General features: G+C 41.3%; 1 protein-coding gene across 11 annotated transcripts in view; it reads left to right on the top strand.

Moving 5' to 3' along the window:
- Positions 1–19323, top strand: part of ptprdb (protein tyrosine phosphatase receptor type Db) — a 151874-nt gene extending 132551 nt beyond the window's left edge. For 3 of the 11 annotated variants that reach the window (XM_069697412.1, XM_069697411.1, XM_069697409.1), the window contains 11 exons: positions 930–1053; positions 3391–3566; positions 7308–7427; positions 8177–8331; positions 9951–10236; positions 13205–13383; positions 13475–13601; positions 14495–14620; positions 14705–14859; positions 15390–15525; positions 15644–19316. In XM_069697412.1, coding sequence (XP_069553513.1) covers positions 930–1053; positions 3391–3566; positions 7308–7427; positions 8177–8331; positions 9951–10236; positions 13205–13383; positions 13475–13601; positions 14495–14620; positions 14705–14859; positions 15390–15525; positions 15644–15712 — 1653 coding nt within the window. In that variant the 3' untranslated portion in view covers positions 15713–19316. Of the gene's footprint in view, positions 1–929; positions 1054–3390; positions 3567–5668; positions 5693–7307; positions 7428–8176; positions 8332–9950; positions 10237–13204; positions 13384–13474; positions 13602–14494; positions 14621–14704; positions 14860–15389; positions 15526–15643 lie in introns of all 11 variants that reach the window. The other 8 variants (XM_069697408.1, XM_069697407.1, XM_069697402.1 and 5 more) reach the window with 7 other exon arrangements.
- Positions 19324–19558: the final 235 nt, after the last annotated feature.

Below are 19558 nucleotides of genomic sequence, written 5' to 3'. Positions count from 1 at the left end.
ATTCATGGAATTATTAAAATCTTCCTTCTCTAAATGCCAATTTCTGCATTTTGAAGTTAATTTTAAAAGATAGCCATATCCATGCGAAGTAAGTAGTAACGCTGACAGCTTATGTATGATCAAATTCAAGAATCAGACAATACCGCACAAACAGTAAGAGAAAATTATATCTTACAATCCTACCGTGGATGAAATGTGGTATGATGTTCTCAGTTTATTTCACAAGTGAAAGAGAATTAATATTTCATATTTGGAAATTAACATTTTAAACCACCATTTACAGCAAGTAAGAGATAATTTTCCCTCATTACAAGTAATTCACACACGCCACGGCCATTTATCAAAATGTATTTTTGACATATAACATGGTTGTCACAGTTTCACAAGGAAGGGGGCTCAAACGCACGACACAGGAGGCCGTTTGTGAAGCAAATAATGAACTTTATAGTGGGTGAGATTACAAATATCAGGGAGGCAGACACAATACATGGGGTAAGGAAGAGACAGCATCCAGGCTGTAGCAAGATACAAGCAAACAAATAGATGGCAGAGTTACCAAGAAATTGACGAGGAAAAACTGTGGCTAGAGCACAGATAGGCGAAGGCTTACCGTCTGGCCACCTGGTAGTGACGGACTGAGTGGTCTGGTTGGCAGAGTGGCAGTAGGTGAGCAGACAGGAGATGGAACTACTTGCAGGGCAGAGAGGACTAGAGACCAGCAAAACCAAACCGAACGAAGTGAAAGACAAAAGAACAGAACACAGAGGACATGGCCACCATGACTGTCTGAAAATCAATAACTTTTAATGATACCAAAATATTTCTGAAGACAAAAGCTTGATACAGCAACTGTTGTAAACTACCTGAAATGAATGTAGTAAGAATGTAATACATTTTTGTGAATAAACGTTCTTTGCTCTGTCTTGCAGTCTGTCGACCCCGGTCAGCAGTTCACATGGGAGAACTCCAACTTGGAAGTCAACAAACCAAAGAACCGCTATGCTAACGTCATTGCCTATGATCACTCAAGGGTTATACTCTCCAGCATTGAGGGTAAGACACACTCCCACTGTTTTCGTGTGCATGGGCTGTTTTACTTCTATGTTTGTGAAGGCATGCTTGAGAATAGGGATATTTTTAGCAAATGAGGCCATTTTAGTCACTTTGTCACTTGTGTAAAGGGCTGTTTGAGGTTTAGGACTTGGTTTCTAGAGTGAAGGTTACGGTAAGGATTTAGATTCGGCGCGTAGTTGTGATGGTTGAGGTTGGGGTTGGTGGCTGGAGAGGGCATTATGTCACCAAGTAGTCACATATTGCAGTACATGCATGTATGTTGGAGTGTATCTGTATGAACTTGGGTATGAGAGCGTCTATCCATGACAGGTGGGATATTAATAGAAGAAAGCTGTGTGTCACTGGCAGTTCCCTTACAACACACACAAAAGGCTGTCTCTGCATTGGAGATACATCATAACAACAATCAATTTAATAGCATAACTTCTGTGTCTGCCCACTGTGGTACCACCCATTACAACTGAATTGGTTTCAGCTTTGACCATTTTAATATCTGGGGAGATCAATTATGCTCGCACTTTTTTTTAGACTATTTACTGATATATTCATGGTGCACTTGCTGGTCCTTTTTTAACGGTCTAAAATGAGAAGAAAAAAAAATAGACCTGTTCTTCCTTGTGCATTTTGAAGCGCCTCTCACCCACCTCAGCAGGGAAAGACCTGAGGCAGAGAAACTGGCAGTTTCAATGTGAAGAGAGGGAGGCAGTGGGAGGCCAAGCCCAAACCGATGAGCCTTATCTGGGCAGAGCATGTGTGAGCAGCCCTTCCACCCCCGCCTGTCCTGGAGCCCTGGCTGTCTGTCTTTCTTCCAGCTTAGAAAACACATATACTCTTGAGCATGTGCAAACACACACACACACACACACACACACACACACACACACACACACACACACACTATTATAGATCAAAAACACATGCCCAGGATGTGCACAAGCACAGATATGCACTTTTTGCTCCCAGTCTCCTCCACATATTGATGAACACACACTCTGTGCCAAGCCAGTGTAGCCACCAATGACTTGAAGAGAGAGAATGTGTGTGTGTGTGTGTGTGTGTGTGTGTGTGTGTGTGTGTGTGTGTGTGTGTGTGTGTGTGTGTGTGTGTGTGTGTGTGTGTGTGTGTGTGTGTGTGTGTGTGTGTGTGTGTGTGTGTGTGTGTGTGTCTTTGTCTTTGTCTTATCTGCACAGTGCTTCTGTTGTAGTCCCTTGCAATAGAGTTGTAGCACATCAAAGCATTTAGGCAAAGCTGTCTTTTAAAGGCTGAGGTTGATAAACACATGTTAGACTCTCTTCTTACTGTCTGTTGCTGTCGCATTTAAAATAAGTTGTATAAACACCCCATACTCCTCTGTCATTTGAATGTGTGTGTGGTGTGTGTGTATGCGATGTTGGCTTGGGGTTTTACACCTGCATGGGACTGAGTCATGAAATAAGATGCTAGAAGAGAATCAGCTGCAGGACTTTCTCCCCATTGGGACCATTTGCTCATTGACTTCTATCTTTTTAAATGTAAACTGTTATCGGACGACTCAAAAGGAGTTTTTTGTCCGACTTCAGCAGAGTCGGGTTACGGCTGAATGTACACACGCTCGTCTGAGTGTATGTCTGTGTGTGTAGTTTGGTGTATGTGTGCATGTTTGAGTTGTGACTCAGTGATTTTGGGGATTATGGTATTAGGCCCTAGATGAGCAGGCCTGATCCTAAATCAAACACACACAGACGGTCTCTCACATCACACGCACACAATCCCTTCCAGGACAAGCAGTGTCAGCTGAGTCTTACACAGAGACGGCCTTACAGTCATATTGCCATTCAAAGCGACACATCCAGAGTATACTCAGATTAGGCCCATGATCGTCTTAGCATGTATTATGAAACAAGACGGCTGAACAATCCAACACCAACGGACGCTGGGCCTTGTGAAAACATTAATCTCCCTGCCATGACCTCAGATGATCCTCACCCTTTATTACGTTGGACATAAACCTACTTTCATAGCAGTAGACTTTAAATAATCCAGATAGATTATTTCACCATGAAATAGAATAAGAATCGGGTTCATCTGCAAAGAAAATTACATGGACAAAGAATGTTTTGGTGTCATCAGAACCATTCATCACACATGATGCAGTCGACAGATTTGAAACAATGCAGTTTTTAATTACTTTTTCATCCATCTGTCTCTCTCTGTTTGTCCTTCCCTTTCTTTCATGCTTCAATCCATGACAATTCCTTCTCCTCCTTACCTTGCAAACCTGTCTTTCTATTCTCTCCTCTACCCTTCACAACTTCAACTTTGCATGTTATTGTGCAGGTGTGCCAGGCAGTGACTACATCAACTCTAACTATGTTGATGGCTACCGCCGTCAGAATGCCTATATTGCCACTCAGGGCTCCCTCCCTGAGACCTTCGGGGACTTCTGGAGGATGATCTGGGAGCAGCACACAGCGAACATCATCATGATGACCAAGCTGGAGGAGAAATCACGGGTAAGAATATGGAGTGGAATAATATGGGAGCATGGAACAGCAAGCATAGGCTAGGGTAACTCTGTACTCAATTCTTTGGTCAGGATTGTCATGGAATAGAGAGCATTAGGGAGGAGGTGAACAAATAGGGTAGTATAATAGTAAGTCAAAAAATACATATACAGTATAGAGGGACTGCAGAGTTATGCCAGGATCACACATTCAGCCCGATTTAGTCATTGCCGACAATTCTCCGGTGTCGGGCCCAATTATGAATGTAAGGAACAACAATTGATGCCTTAGGTTAGGTAGTTACTTTATTAATCCCCGAGGGGAATTTTTTTCACTACAGCAGCATACAGGAAGCAATAAGATAATAATAGAATAATAGAAAAGCCTTGTAGTGTGTCATAATTAAAGAACACCAATGAGGCATCTGCGACACCACACGACACCCCGACAAGTTTGGCATGTCAGAATGTTTTTGTTTTTACCTGCCGAGTTTGACATCCTACAACGTATTCCTTGACGTCGACCAACAACATCACACATAGTGCCTCTGTAGGTATAATTGTCAACTTCCTGAGTCTCCTCAGAATGAACGTGAAGGATGATTGTTCCGGATCATACTTGTAGTGTTACCAGTCTGCCGACAGAGACGCTGCAAGAATTTATCGCCCTTTGATTCCCTAATCTGATATAATTACTAATCGTGAAAGACAAATATACCGTTTAGTCTGATCCTGGCATAAATTAGCACAGGACATGACAGATAATAGGAAAGAAAAAATGTTGTAGATTAATATTATAAGAGTGGAGTGATAGAGGGTAACATAAGCTTTAGTAGTGTATGGTCAACTGCAGTAGATGAGTATATCTTTTAGGGGTGTTAGTGTTGAGTGTTTCAAAGTTAGAAAAGTGTTCCTTAAAGTGAGTGAAGCACAATGAGCATTCTTTTCTTTTTTTTCAAAGGAAAGGTTTTTATGTTTTGATTATGAAATGTACATATGTACAATATATAATTAGTATAGATTTACTGTTTGGTCAAAAATAAATATTTTTCAGCAAACATCCAAAATGCTACAAAAGAATACCGACACATCGTCCTATGTTGACACTGACAGAAATGTATTTTTTTCATGTTCTGTGTCTTCCAATATTCTTCTGTGCAATTTTTCTTTAGTCACATTTTAAATGTTTCTGTGGAAATGTTTGACTCAGCAGCGCTTATAGTAACACAGAGTGTAAAGTACAACTGGATGTTCCACTGACACTAATACAGGACTGATACTGGTAGAAAAGGTCTGAATAGGAAACTTTTTTTTCACCCACTGAGGGGGAAAGGATAAAATATAGGATGAAGGAGTAGACAGAGGGGACATGGTGAGGATAGAGGTGAGAAGGACGGGACCATTATTGAAGATTACTGTGTAGTAACGAGTGAAGAATATAGTACAGTGAGATTACAGTTGAATACGGGAGGATAGGTTGGTTTGAAAGCAATGAGGAGGCACAGGATGAAGTCTGGCAGAGAAATTAATTTATTAAGCTTTTTTAGGATGTGAAAGGACAGTAGATTCCAGATGGGTTCAGCAGAATAGGAAAGACAAGGACAGGGCGTGAAAGGAGGAGCTTGCATACATCATGCAGTATAGATTTAGAAGAGAATAAACAAATGGCATGATGACAACGCTTAAAGTGCTCTGGTTAAGTGGGAGGTGGACATTGAGAGCTGCATTTAGTATATCAGAATAGAATACAGCAGAATAGAATAGAGTAGATCAGTGAGAGGCACCTGGGGGAATTACACATACAGCTAAATTGGATAGGTAATGAATTAGAAAATCATTTGGCTTCAAGGCATTTTGCCGTTGTTAACCGAATGTGCACTTGAGTAAAAGTCCAATGTAATGAGAATGTCATGTTAGAATATAATGAACAAGAATGGCTTGAGGTATGAATCATGATTAAGTGCTAACCAATTATGTCCAGAGCCCTTTTCAGAAAATGATCCTTTCTTCCCATCTGTGCTTCTTTTCCTATTAACCTGTGCCCTGTGTTACAAACTCTGTTTCCTTTTCAACTTTTTCCAACTGTCTCTGTTGTGTCTGTTTGACCCTCAGATGCCCTCTTATTTCTTCTCTAAGGCAAGACCCCTCTTTCTCTCCTTTGCTAATCCCTTTTGAAATGCAACCTCACCTCACATGGTTTTCTCCTTTACCTCCTTCTCTATTTTTTTCTGCTGTTTGCCCTTTTTCTTTCTCAGCAATAGCCAGTGCACAGAGTAAGAATGCAGAATTGTATTCACCTCACCACAAAGCTCTCAAGGTTAACTTGGTCTGAAATGGGTTTTTATTGTAACCAATGCAGTTCAGAAACAGTGTACATCAGAGTGTACAGTTTGCATGATCACACCCACAACTGTTTTCTCTCTTCCCCTGTCTTCTAACTATTATGCGGCCATGAAAGAAAATATTCACTCTCTGGTTACACGATCACTTGGCTTAGCAGTAAGCTGCTACCATCTTTAAACATAATGGCTCTTTAGTTTGTGAATGCATATTTAGCTTTAAATTCAATAATATGGTTAAACATCATGCAATAAAAGCATTCAATTTTTAACATATTTCGCTTTTTATATCTGCCCACCACCTCTGTGTCTACTGTTTGAGGGAGCAGTGGGCTGTGTGTTTAAGAAAATGATTTAATCTCATTTAACACCTCTCAACATCATGCTATTATGTGTTTCACATTAACAACACAGATGATCACAGATGGTCCTACTGTCGGAATCCTGCCAGTATCCTTTCTTTTAGCACCATTCAAACCACATGAGAGTTATGCTGTTAGCCCATAGATCAATGGATAATATAGTCTTCACACCAGGCATTTTCTGCGATCCTGTTTAGTCTGTGGCAGTGTAGCATCCCCCCTACATGGACAACCATTCCTGTCCCCACAGTGTCTCAAGGTCTGGTGGGAAAACAACAGTTGAAAAGCTGTAATTACAGCCTGAACGTACCGGGCCAAAACGCATAATCCCCAGTCTGGAGCAGTGGAATGCAGAGCAAGCTGAGCTGAGCTCCCTGCTGTCTTTGATGTGAGGACTGGAGGGATCAGCACATAACGTTTGGTTTGGCCTGATTCTGCCAAGTTCCCCCCCTCCCCCTTTCATCTCTTCTGGGATTTTTTTTTTTTTTTTTTTTCCTTTCTCCTCTGTGGTCACTGAAGCTGAGCTGAAGAACTACAAATATGACCGCTCTATACAGGGGAATTCTAGGTGTTTTGGTGGTAAGGGATGCTGGGATTTGGTGTGCTGTGCGTAGTTTTGTGGGGATTAGTGAGGTTGGAATGGAGGGCGATGTACAGCATAAATATATGAAGGCTGAACTTTACGCATCACTTGGCTTCTCTGAGCGCTGTGGTGGATCCGTGTGAGAGGCCACCAATCTATGGCAATTAACTTTTAGTATAAAGCACACCAGAAGCAGAAACTCTCTCCCCCATATTTCTCTTTCTGTCACTCTTCCCCTCACACAGTTACTAAAACCCCTTCCACATGCTGGGTCGTTTCTATATGTAAATTACTGTCAAAATCTTGCAAAACTTCCTCACTGATCTGCTTCATCACTCCCGTCTTTTTTGGCCCCCCTACACGAACACTTGCACCCACATCAGCTCTTTCTTTCTCTCCTCTGTCACAAGAAATGTATACAAGCGGCTCGGCATCTCTCAAAACTTCTCTCCCCTCTTCCCTTGTAGGTGAAGTGTGATCAGTACTGGCCAACACGTGGTACCGAGACCTACGGCCTCATCCAGGTCACTCTGCTGGACACAGTGGAGCTGGCCACCTACTCCGTCAGGACCTTTGCTCTTTACAAGGTAACATGACGTGTAGTGGAGTGTAACGGGGGCTTGTGTGTATTGAAATGTTCATATATTTATGCAACTGAGTTTGTGTGTGTAGCAGTTGTGACAGTTTGGACATGAATGTGTTGTTGACTTTTTCATACATTATTAAACTTTCCGGTGAGTTTTAAAGTGATTTTTCACATCATGGTGGCCTGTTGTCTCTTCTAATTCTTAGTTTTTAGATTTTAAAAATACATTTTGATCAATTATTAACCAGTAGTGTTTGTCATGTCCACATGTACTCAATATGCTAGCCATGAATTGTTGTTGTCTGTTGTCTCCCAATTAGAATATCTACAAGTGAATCTGATTTCTGACTTGATTGAACAGCAGGTCTATAGTAAAACTAGTGCTGATAGACCATAGGCGAGCTCGTACTGTACATTCCTGTAAATACTCAGGAGAGCACCAAAAGCTTATTAATAAGTGACTGAAAACAATAAAATATTTTAAACAAATATTATTATTATTTTATTTTTTTAAGAACGTTTGACACGAATTACAGTGCTTAGCTGTTTCAGGAAAGTAGTTATCCTGTTTTAAAAAAAAACTAACTAACTTGTTTTTCAAGATTTACATCTTCAGAAGGACACAAAGTATTGAAAGACAACCCAATGTATAGATTGTCTTAGTTTTTTAATAGGATTTAAAGACGGTAAGAAAAATACAGAATAACACCGGCTTTATCTTTAACACTGTCTGTCTGTGTGCTCGTCCAGAGCGGCTCCAATGAGAAGCGTGAGGTTCGTCACTTCCAGTTCACAGCCTGGCCGGATCACGGGGTGCCCGAACATCCGACCCCCTTCCTGGCCTTCCTTCGCCGGGTCAAGGCCTGTAACCCTCCTGATGCAGGACCCATGATTGTCCATTGCAGGTATGATGTATTTTTGACTTCATCCATTTTTAACATTCACGGAACCAAAATCCTTCCTGATATAAATCCAGTGGTCCAAAAAGAAAACAAATCTAGTCTTTGATTGTGTGTGTGTGTGTGTGTGTGTGTGTGTGTGTGTGTGTGTGTGTGTGTGTGTGTGTGTGTGTGTGTGTGTGTGTGTGTGTGTGTGTGTGTGTGTGTGTGTGTGTGTGCGCTATAAACACTTATGTGTTATTTTGGGTTTTACGTTGCAAAGTAATTTTCAAAATCCCAGGACTCTGTAAAAATCAACAAAGTCCAAGAGCACTTGTATAAAAATCATGAACTAAAATAAGATTGACCTGCTATTATGCAAACCCCAAACTATCCATACTGGCTGAGACGGCGACATTCCTCCCTTAACAACATCCATCATCTCCGAGGTTTAACAACAACATCAGCCACCATGCTGACCGTGCTCTCCATAACTACCTTTCACAATTGACAGTTTACTGTTTAAACTGGTGGGAGATCTGGGTTCAGAAGTTTATATTCAAATGAGCTGCTGTGTAAACAGCAGGAGGCTCACATGTTGGATGGAGGAAGATTCTGGAAACTTGTCATTATAGTCTTGGCACCATGTTGAGCTCCAGAGCTGGAATGAAGTTACTGTTTGCTCTCACCAGTGAATGAAGAAGACAGAAGCTAGCGGAGGGAATATGGAGCTGAAGCTATCGGGAGGAAGAATTAGTGTGTGGAGGAAGAGAGGGAGGGAAAGAAGAAGGGGATTGAGACAATGATTGAGAGGAAGAGGAAGCGAGGGACCTGGAGTTAGAGGAGGAGATATGTGCAGAATGAGAGAGGGTGAGGTCAAATCCAGGACGCAGTGAATGAAAATGATGAATTAAAGAAAAGGAGAGGTGGAGAGAAAATGGAGGCAAAAAAAAAAAAGGTACAAATGTGAGAGTGAAAAAGTGGGGTGGGTGGGAGTGAGAGTGGTGGAGGGGTACTTAGGGAGAAGATAAAGAAGCAGGCAGACGAGGGCGGGAGGTGGTGGAAAGGTTGGCAGCAGAGCAGCTCTTCCTAATCTTCCGTAGCAGTCAGATGGAGTATCTAACAGGATTATCAGTCAAATTTAATTATCCCGGCAAGACTCCATCATAATGTGCCTTAACATATCACCCAGCCCCCGTATCAAACAATGGACCCAATCTCATTCCACCTGAACAACACACCGATATGAATTTAACCATATAAAAGGCTTTCTTATTCACTTGCACAAACTTGCTTGGTCAGGTTGTCTCACCGTTTAGGTACCAGCACAGCAAAAATGTGAAGTGTTTGGGTGAGCACCTAAATGTATTATATTTCTGTATAGTATGTCGATAGGAAGGATATCTTCCTAATGCCAGTGAAACGGTGATGCTGACTCATTGCTGATGTCAATTTTTACATCCTTTGTTGAAAATATTGCTGGCTGGCATCTTTGTGATACTGATTCAGTCACAGTATGTTAAAGCTTTGCAGGGCCAGATTTGTACCAGGTGTGAAGACACAGCACACACTCACAAAAATGATTGCTCATATCCCAGATTAGGTGAGAAAACCACATCACCATCTGTTCTCCTTTTCCCGTTCAGTGCTGGAGTGGGCCGCACTGGCTGCTTCATCGTGATCGACGCCATGACGGAGCGCATCAAGCACGAGAAGACCATCGACATCTACGGCCATGTGACGCTGATGCGCTCCCAGAGGAACTACATGGTCCAGACGGAGGACCAGTACATCTTCATTCATGATGCCCTGCTGGAGGCTGTGACCTGCGGGACCACTGAGGTCCCTGCCAGGAACCTGTACTCCTACATCCAGAGGCTGACGCAGATTGAACCAGGAGAGAATGTCACTGGCATGGAGCTGGAGTTCAAGGTGAGGAGTACTCGCTGTGTCCCAGAAGATTGTAAAATTATGAGCCAACTGATTTATGGTGCTTCATAAAACTGATTGCAGATAATAATGTGACACTTCACTGGTCTCTGTGAGGAAGCGTTACCTTTCCCTTGCCCCTCCCCCTGCAGAAGGTCAAACATCAGTCAGCTTTACGAAAGCATTCCTGCAGTCTCTACTGTAGATATTCAGAGACACTGAGCAGGTTAATTCAGTGTCTAAAGATGGTCTTTGTACCTACAACGCCATCCTGTCACCATACAGAAAGTTCGGTCAATGAGTGTGGTATACAAAACATCTAAGGCTTGGATCCCGAATGTCTTCCATCGTGCTGTAAAGGCTGTAATTTCTAAGTTAAAGAAGTCCTCTTACTTAAAGGAAGACGACTCTTAAGTATGTAGCTACAGCTTAAGACATGCTGGTAGGCCGATTTTGTTTCCTTTTAACAGGGGCTGGTTATCTGTTTGTTTCCAGGCTTTATGCCAAGCTAAGCTATCTTGCTGCTGGCACAAGCTTCATATTAACCTTATTCCAAGAATGCCCGGTATGCATTTATCCAGCCAGTGCGGGAATGTCTCGCCAGACACCAGATTTTAAAACTCTGAGAAATATATAGTATACTATGAAAGACAGAGATTTACGCAGAGTTGAGAGACTTAATCAGCATTGTGTGAACTTGTTTGGCTTGAATGAGACGGAGTATATTTATATGTAAAAGTCCCGTACTAGCTGTTTAATATAGTAAAATAGTGAATGAAAACGCTCATAAAAAGGCATAAAAGAAATACAAAGAAAGTAAAGTGCCAGTGAAGTGATGAATCCACTTAAGTGCCATCACAAATTTCACCTTGAAAACAATAGTTTACCAATAAAAATCCCACCTGAAGCTCCATTCAGAGACAGATTGTTCTCACCACCACAGCTTGGGAAGAACATTGTCCATAAGGACATACAGATTGTTATGAATATGGAAGATCTGACTTTGATAGCCACTGAGCATATTTCCCAGGGCTGTTATTGGTTCTTACAGTTTCAGTCCCCCTCAGAGAGTTTCATATAGTCAGGATGGACGGTTGGATTTTAAGGGGATTATGGGATTGCAGTTTTTGGATCCAAGGTAAGAGAGTTCTGGCGTGGGTTTCAGGCTACAGTTTTAGGAGTTATATGGGCAAATACATAAAGACAAAATAATGTAGGCCAGAAATCTGCAGTTTGAAATAAAGTCTTTGGAAAAAGTTGTGGTACTTCTCAGAAATGTAGGGAGCTGATCAAAAACCACAGTGATAACAATGAAACATATGCATCAGTACACAAGCAACGAGAGTGAGAACTGAAGGGATTCAAAGAGGTATTGAGAAATGTTATTTTCCCTTTACTCTAGTTGTTGATATTTTGTTTACTGAGATATTTACTCCTTGGAGATGAGGTCTCTGCTGACCTGTCTGGTCTGGGTTAAAGGTGAATGAGTTTTAGCCATACAGGTAAACGTTGAAAGCAGGTGGCTTAAATTTTTCCTGGAATGGCTTTACGTCTGCTCAGACGCTCAGAGGGCAAAGTCAACACAAAGCGACTCTCTGCAATCTCCTTCATCCTTTGCGCCAGCATTCCTCTCCTAATATTAGCGGTCTCCTCAGAATGACAATGAACTGAGCGCTCACTGAATTGTTTGTTCAGCCTCATATTGATGTAAAACATATGCCAGGGTGTCCTAGTCACCGCATTTCATCTCACTTATGGGACGTTGTGGAGAGCTGTCTGAAGCGGCACTTTCCACCTTCATCAACAAAACACCAAAAGGATGGAATTTCCGATGGAGGAGCAGCGTGAAGTCCCAAAAAATAAAGTCACAGAAAGTTGAAGCGTGTGGGTGAGAAAAACAAGAAATGAAGATTTTCTGGCAGCTTTTCGTAATCCAACACCCTCTTAATACATTGTGTTTTTGTTTCCTCAAGTGGAGAGTTGCCTGGTTGAGTTCACAGAGTTTTCCAACAGAGCATGATTTTATCCAACCGATGGTGAAAACATTGGCATGTGTCGAAGCGGAGAAAAGTTTAGTGTTTGCCAGACTTTATTGATAAGACCCGAGTCTAATTCCAACCAAATGACATGAAGAATTACTATTGTTGATGCTGGAAACTGGGTTCAAATGAACTGCTGAACTTGTGGTTAGTGGGATTTTCCAGCGTAGTCTGTCTGTAAAAAAATAAGGTACTGCTGTTTCTCCCACCGTGCTCCGGTAGCCTCTGATGGTCGAGGCTCAGTTCATGAGACCGCATTGTCTTCCCCTCACCCTCCCTCCACCACCCCTCCCCGAGTCTGCGGTTTCCCCTCTTTCTATTCTCTGTAGGTCTGTGATTCGTTTTAAGCCATGTCATCCACTGGTCGACTGTGAGCGAGAGTGTACAGTATGTGCTCACGTCTGCCTGTCTGCACGTATCTATGTGAGTGTGTGTGTTCCAGGGTCTTTTTTTTTTTTTTTTTTTCACTGCTGTAGGATCAACTGTGGTTCACGTGTGTGTAGAGACAGTGCGGGGCCTTGTGGTTTCCTGCACCCCGACTCTTGATTTTCTCCTTCTTTCTCTTATTCATCCTATTATATTCCCTCTTCCATTCCCTACCACTGCCCTCATCCCTCTATATCGCCCCTGCTTTGTTTATTCAACTGAAGATGTCTGACTAAATATCCTCGGGCCTGCCGAGTCAAGCTGATTTTCTAATTTCACTTGTCCAGTTTGCCAGAGGAAAACTAAGCCTTGTGCTAAATACATTTGAATGAGGTCCTTGAAAGCTTCCTTTTTATTTTCCTTCCTTCCTTTAATACATCGCTCCTTTATGTTATGTGTGCTCTCAGCAGCACTGCCTCCCAGGCCCATATCCTTCAAATGTCAAACATGTCTTCATGTGTCAGTCTGTGTCATATTCTAAAATATTGATTTCTCTTTTATTCCAGCGTCTGGCCAGTGCCAAGGCCCACACATCACGCTTCGTCAGTGCCAATCTGCCATGTAACAAGTTCAAGAACCGGCTGGTGAATATTATGCCGTACGAGACCACGCGTGTGTGTCTGCAGCCAATCAGAGGAGTGGAGGGATCTGACTATATTAACGCCAGCTTCATTGATGGATACAGGTCAGAGAACATCAGTTATTCTCTAATGTTCTCATACACCATCTGGAAGGGAGTGTCGTTTTGATATTTATATATATATTTGTGTGTGTAGGCAGCAGAAGGCCTACATAGCAACCCAAGGCCCGCTGGCTGAGACCACAGAGGACTACTGGAGGATGCTGTGGGAACACAACTCCACCATAGTTGTCATGCTAACCAAACTGAGAGAAATGGGACGGGTACGGACACAGGCGCACACACTCATTTTATCATGCACACTTTGTAGGGTGTACACGTTGGTATGGATTGGTCTTACAGGGATGCGAGCATCTAATTCTTCTGGTATTAGGGCTTGTAGATCTGGTCCCTGCAGGGATTAAAGCTGACGACAGCTAGTTTAATTGTCTGTATTGATATCTTCAAACCTATATTCCAAAAGGTACAGAGGATATATGTGATGAAGGCACGCAGGCTCTGAAGGAAAATCAAAGAATCAATAAAACTCTTTGAAACCAACACTAATTAAATTTCTTTAGGCTATAGCTGCAGCTCTTAGACAGTACACAAGGTTTCAGAGCACGACGTCCCACAATTTTAGACAGAGTTTTGCTCTTGATTACATGATCAGATATTGAAACATCACACAATATACTGGAATTTCTTATTATTATTCAATATCATTTTCAAGGACTGTCTCAATTGCAGCAGAATCAGAAGGTGCCTGCTCTTCTCACAACTTTCCTTTAGCAGAAGGTTTGATCAGGGGAGGACTTTTGTGCAACAGATCAGCTGTTTGATGTTTGTATGAAAAAATATGTGGTTAAATATAGAGGTTTCATTGTTAGGCATTTGTATTTTCAGTGAAAATCTAATAAAAATGATATTTCATGAGGTAAATATAAAAAATGTTTGCCATTGTGAAGTAGTGAGAAATCACACAGCACAGTGACAGAGTGATTTAAATTTCAGGAACATCGTATTTCATTTTCCATGAGATTGTCTTCAAATGAATAATGAATTTCACTAGTTATGGAGACATTTTCATGATGAAGTAGCCAGAAATTGTTCTCCTTACAATCCTTTAAACGTGACATAGAGATCTGAAGAGAAGTCTTTGAAATGTCCACTGCAGGAGAAGTGTCACCAGTACTGGCCTGCAGAGCGCTCAGCCAGGTATCAGTACTTTGTGGTGGACCCCATGGCTGAGTACAACATGCCCCAGTACATCCTCCGAGAGTTCAAAGTCACAGATGCCAGGGTGAGTGTTAGTTTGTGTGTATAAATGTGTGTGTTCTGGTTTAAAGATTTTGTGGATATAAAAAGACAATTTTCCTCCTTGCAGGACGGCCAATCACGGACAGTTCGTCAGTTCCAGTTCACTGATTGGCCCGAGCAAGGAGTGCCAAAGTCAGGGGAAGGATTCATTGATTTTATTGGCCAGGTGCACAAAACTAAAGAACAGTTTGGCCAGGATGGGCCGATTACTGTCCACTGCAGGTGAGACTTCCTCCAAATGCCTCAATGTTTTATATGTTGTTCACTGTCATGTGAAGACTGGTGACAAATGAAGCAACAATCTAAAGAGAGGGGTGAAGAAACATAAACAAAGTGTCCTCTAAGTCACCAGGTCACCTCTGAGAGCTTTTGAACAGATGTTTTAGACAGAGAATAATTTCTGGAAGATTATTGTTTGTCCCTCCAGTTGAGACTTTCAGAATCCATGTCAGCAACCATTTAATTCACCCTAAAACAAAAAAAGGTTTTAAAGACAAAACATACAAACATTGTCAGGTTACCATCCAAGATGCCCACAGAGTGAACAGAGATAAATTCCCACCTCTCTGTTAATGCTTACACGTTAATATTACAAACGGTGCCTGATCTGTGCCATGCATGTGGAAATAATCACTGGGAACTAACTTCTGTATCATTGTGAACATGAGACTTCAGTTTATTACACGTGGCTTCAGGTGCTACACTTCTAAATATTTCCAGCTCTAAATATTTTTCCACCTGTTTCCTGACAGTGCTGGAGTGGGGAGGACCGGTGTGTTCATCACCCTCAGTATCGTGCTGGAGAGGATGAGGTACGAGGGAGTTGTAGACATCTTCCAGACTGTCAAGATGCTGCGAACCCAGAGACCTGCCACAGTTCAGACAGAGGTGAGCTGTCCCACTGTCACTATTGCTCATGCTCTTCTTATCCTTAAAGAAACAATTGTTAATTTGCTGTCGCTTCATTTCTTTTACTTTGACTTGATATTCTTGTGCTCCCCTGCAGGACCAGTACCAGTTCTGCTACCGGGCCAGTCTGGAGTACCTGGGAAGCTTTGATCACTATGCAACATAAACCCAGTGGCCGTCTCTCATGTCACATTCAACCGAGTGCACTTTTGTCGGGTCACGTGCCACTTGAATAAATGCACTAGGCTGCGATGTGCGTTTGAAGATTTTGCCACCACACGCAGAGTGAATGGGGACCATCGGCTTATCCTGTACCCAGAAACATCAACCTCTAACTGAGCCATAGCAACCTGCTTGACAAGGGTGTTTCCTTCCACCCTCAGCCCAAACACACCCATTGGTCAGTCTGAAGAAGCAACTTCAACCACTGTTCCAATCAGAATACTTGATCAAATATAGATTTTTATTTGTTTCAGTGCTTTTGTGAGCACCCAGATTGCTTTTCGTTGTTTGGATGTGGAACTCTCACCTCGTCCACCACCAGTGTAGCATCACCAACCTAAATACAGGACCCAGCTACAGTATTTTTCTGTCACAGGAAATCTAGATTTTTCTATCATGAGGACTGTCTAGAAGGAGTCTACAAATCCATTTTATGGAAGCCTTGTGGACTGAAAGAACTGGGACTTTTGAGCACCAGAGAATTGCCAACAGGATACTGAAAACACAGAGCACACAGTATTAAAAAGACAAAGGACACACATCCAAAAAAAAAGAAGACACCAAGAAGTGTTTTAATCTGTTTTATTTTGGAAACAGACTCTCGTTTCCCATGAATGAAAACGAAGATATTTCTACCATACAGTAATAAACACCACCAGTTCAACCTTACGCTTCACGATTTAAGATAAGGGAAGTTTAAGAGAGGTATAAAATGCATACCATAAAATAAAATATTAATTTAGTTTTTTAGAACGATATGTGACTATATTGTTTTTTTTAAAATGGGATATTCCTTATGGCACGTTCTGTTTCTGTTTTTATGGCTTTGTCCCCACTGACCATATGAAGGCAAAGTTGTATTTTTTCTGTGTAATCCAATGAGCTGTAGCCATTTTTTTTTATTTTTTTTTATTTTTTTTTAAGTGATACGGTACTGTTTTAAAGTGTACAATCAAAATCTAGTGTGGAAAATGTTCACAATTCTATGAAAAATGCCACCATTGAGTGTCACTCCTGTATTCTCCACCCACGCTCTTTTTTAAAATACTCACACATTTCGCATGAACACAGCACTCTCAACCTCATTACTATCTCGCCTGCAGTATCGGAGACCTGAAGACCGTTATTTGTTCATTCTCCACGGGCCCACCGGGGTTCAGCGCCGACACTGTTGCCACCAGGAAGCCCCGAGAATAATCCCGCCAAGTTGTTCTGTGTGTACGTTGAAAGGAAGCCAGATTGAACACAAGTGCAGAGAGCATGATATAGAGAAGGAAACCAACTATTTATGTGTCCAAATAAGCTTCACAAAGAGTTCTCAAGCAGGGAGCGAGAGAGGGACGTAGGAAGGGGGTGGGATGGTGTGGTGTTGGGGAAGGAACAATTTTCTCACTGGAATGCTCACCTTTGACTTTTCTCTCTGTCTGATTCAGTGTGCAATAAGTAGATGTATCATATATTTTTGTGTCAAGTCACTAACTGCAGTTATGATGATAACAATGATATTGATGATGGTGCATCATTTTTCCAGACACAAGGATGTTACCCTTGTTATGGTTCCCGCCACCATTTAATGTGTCCGGACAGAGGAGTAACCTCTGACCTCTTAGGACGTAGATCTTTTATCATGTCACAACTCCAGTAGATGATGTCATCCTTCTGTGTGTCACAGCAACCGACGAATGATCAAACTCATATTTTAAAAAAAATACAGCATCTAATAAGTATTTTGATTTTAGATTTCTAGTGCCTTATATTACACGCCTATTTTGATAAAGTTACTTTAAAGGGTTTTTTGTGTATTTTATGTATGTGTGTGTGTGTGTGTGTGTGTGTGTGTGTGTGTGTGTGTGTGTGTGTGTGTGTGTGTGTGTGTGTGTGTGTGTGTGTGTGTGTATATGATTTTGTTACGTTACTGTATGTAAAAGTATTGTGTGTTCTGTTTTTCGGCTGTGAAATATTGAATGGGAGGCTCTGTGTAGGCTGGATAGTCGTACTCATCATTTTAAACCCAGCAACTGCATCATCATATCTCTTTTATCTTACATGAGACTCAACTGCAGACTAAATGTGGTTTCAAGGTAGATTATCAGCCTTTTGGACAGAAAAGGTTTCTATGTCTAGCTTTCCATCTTTTCTTCATAGGACACGTACACAAGCTTTGTGTATATACTCTTCTCATGGAGACTTCAGTTCGCCTGCCATTCAATTTTGGCCACGCTAGCGACTTTGGCGCAGACTGTGAGCTGGCTCAGACAAGTCACACTCGCTCAGCTACTGTATGTAGAAATCTATATAAAGCTGAATGGCAATGGCTTTCTGTCAGTTTAAAAAAAACATATACTTGCGTAATCCTCTTCAACTAAAATCAGCCAAACTGCTCATCTGATGTCTACATTTCTGGACGTTTTCCTTTAACAGCAAAGAGTTAGAGAAGTTCAGGTGCTACGTCTCCAATGACACAGAACCTACATAGTCATTTTTCTTTTGTATCTCCATTAACGCTTGACCATATAAGGGATCGTTGACAGTTTTCCACCATCTTACAGTAACCCTGTTGACGTTTTTTTGTATGCATGGTACCACTTTTGAGATGCCCCTTTGGTCGTACCTGTTACGGGAAGACTTGCACTTTCTCTCTTTGTACTATGCACTAATACTAGTATCCTATTATCTCTGATAGCCCCACCCCCAAAAAACGAGTCTTACTTGAACTCGGTAAAGATGGACCCTGTAATGCTCACATGGTTGTGTATATGTAAATAACACAAAACACAGAGAGTAATTGAAATGCATAAATATAAATAAATGAATGATTAAGGTAAAGAGTGAACAGAAATTTATCAGACATAGTGATCTAATAAGAGGCTGCACCTGCAATCACAGTATTATGGCACAGCAGTATGTGCAATACATCACATTGTGGATTTGTCGTACCACAAAAGAGAAATTTCACAAAAAAGTGTTCTATTTTACCCCCAATGTATCATGTAGATGGATAAAACTGGAGTTTATAAAGTGTATAAAAATGAAAACATGGTGTGTTACTTGGATCAGTTACCTCCAATTGGTCTGTACATGTAAACCCTTTTGTTTTGTTTTCTGCTCCGGGTCAACAAGTGCTTTTTATTTTCTTACATTAGTTCTCGGAGCGTGTGAAAACTGAAAAACAGGTCTGTATGGTTTTCTGTTCTGACACAAGTTTCATTTGTTACAAATAAACTCAAGTGAAAAAAAAACTCATTTTTTAATGTTACTACAACAGTAACTTCTGAATATGTTATTTGGGATATAAACACTGGCCCAAACTGTAGATATTTGTGATTTTTAGGTTGCTTTGTTGTTGATGGATATTCTTACAAAAAATGATTTTCAATTTTGCAATACTATAGAAACAAGCTCCAAACAGCCACAAATCAAAATTGTTTTTATTTTTTGGCTTTTCACATAAAGGACACACGGGAAAAGATTTTACTGGTGTTGTTTTGAAAGAACATGTTGTTTCAGCTACTATACTTTACAATGACATGGTTATTAATGCATTAACATGGACAATAATGGGTGTCATTCTTTTACTTAATTTATAAAGATGAATTTTTAGAGACCCAAAGGAAAATGTGGGCATTTTTCAACCTGGACCTTATTTTCCCATATTTTGGGTATGAGTAACAAATGGAGACAGCAATTTTTGAAATTGATCCAGTATTAAGCGCTGCACCTGCAGAACAGGCTGCATTGTAAAATAATCGCTCCCCGTCAATATAAATCCACTAAAAGTACTTTTTTTTTT

This window comes from Brachyistius frenatus, unplaced genomic scaffold, assembly GCF_029030835.1.
Source record: "Brachyistius frenatus isolate BFR_SWC_R1_liver_20210118 unplaced genomic scaffold, ASM2903083v1 Contig_23, whole genome shotgun sequence".
NCBI lineage: Eukaryota > Metazoa > Chordata > Actinopteri > Embiotocidae > Brachyistius > Brachyistius frenatus.
Note: the sequence above shows the minus strand (reverse complement) of the source record. Positions and strands in the feature narration are given on the sequence as shown.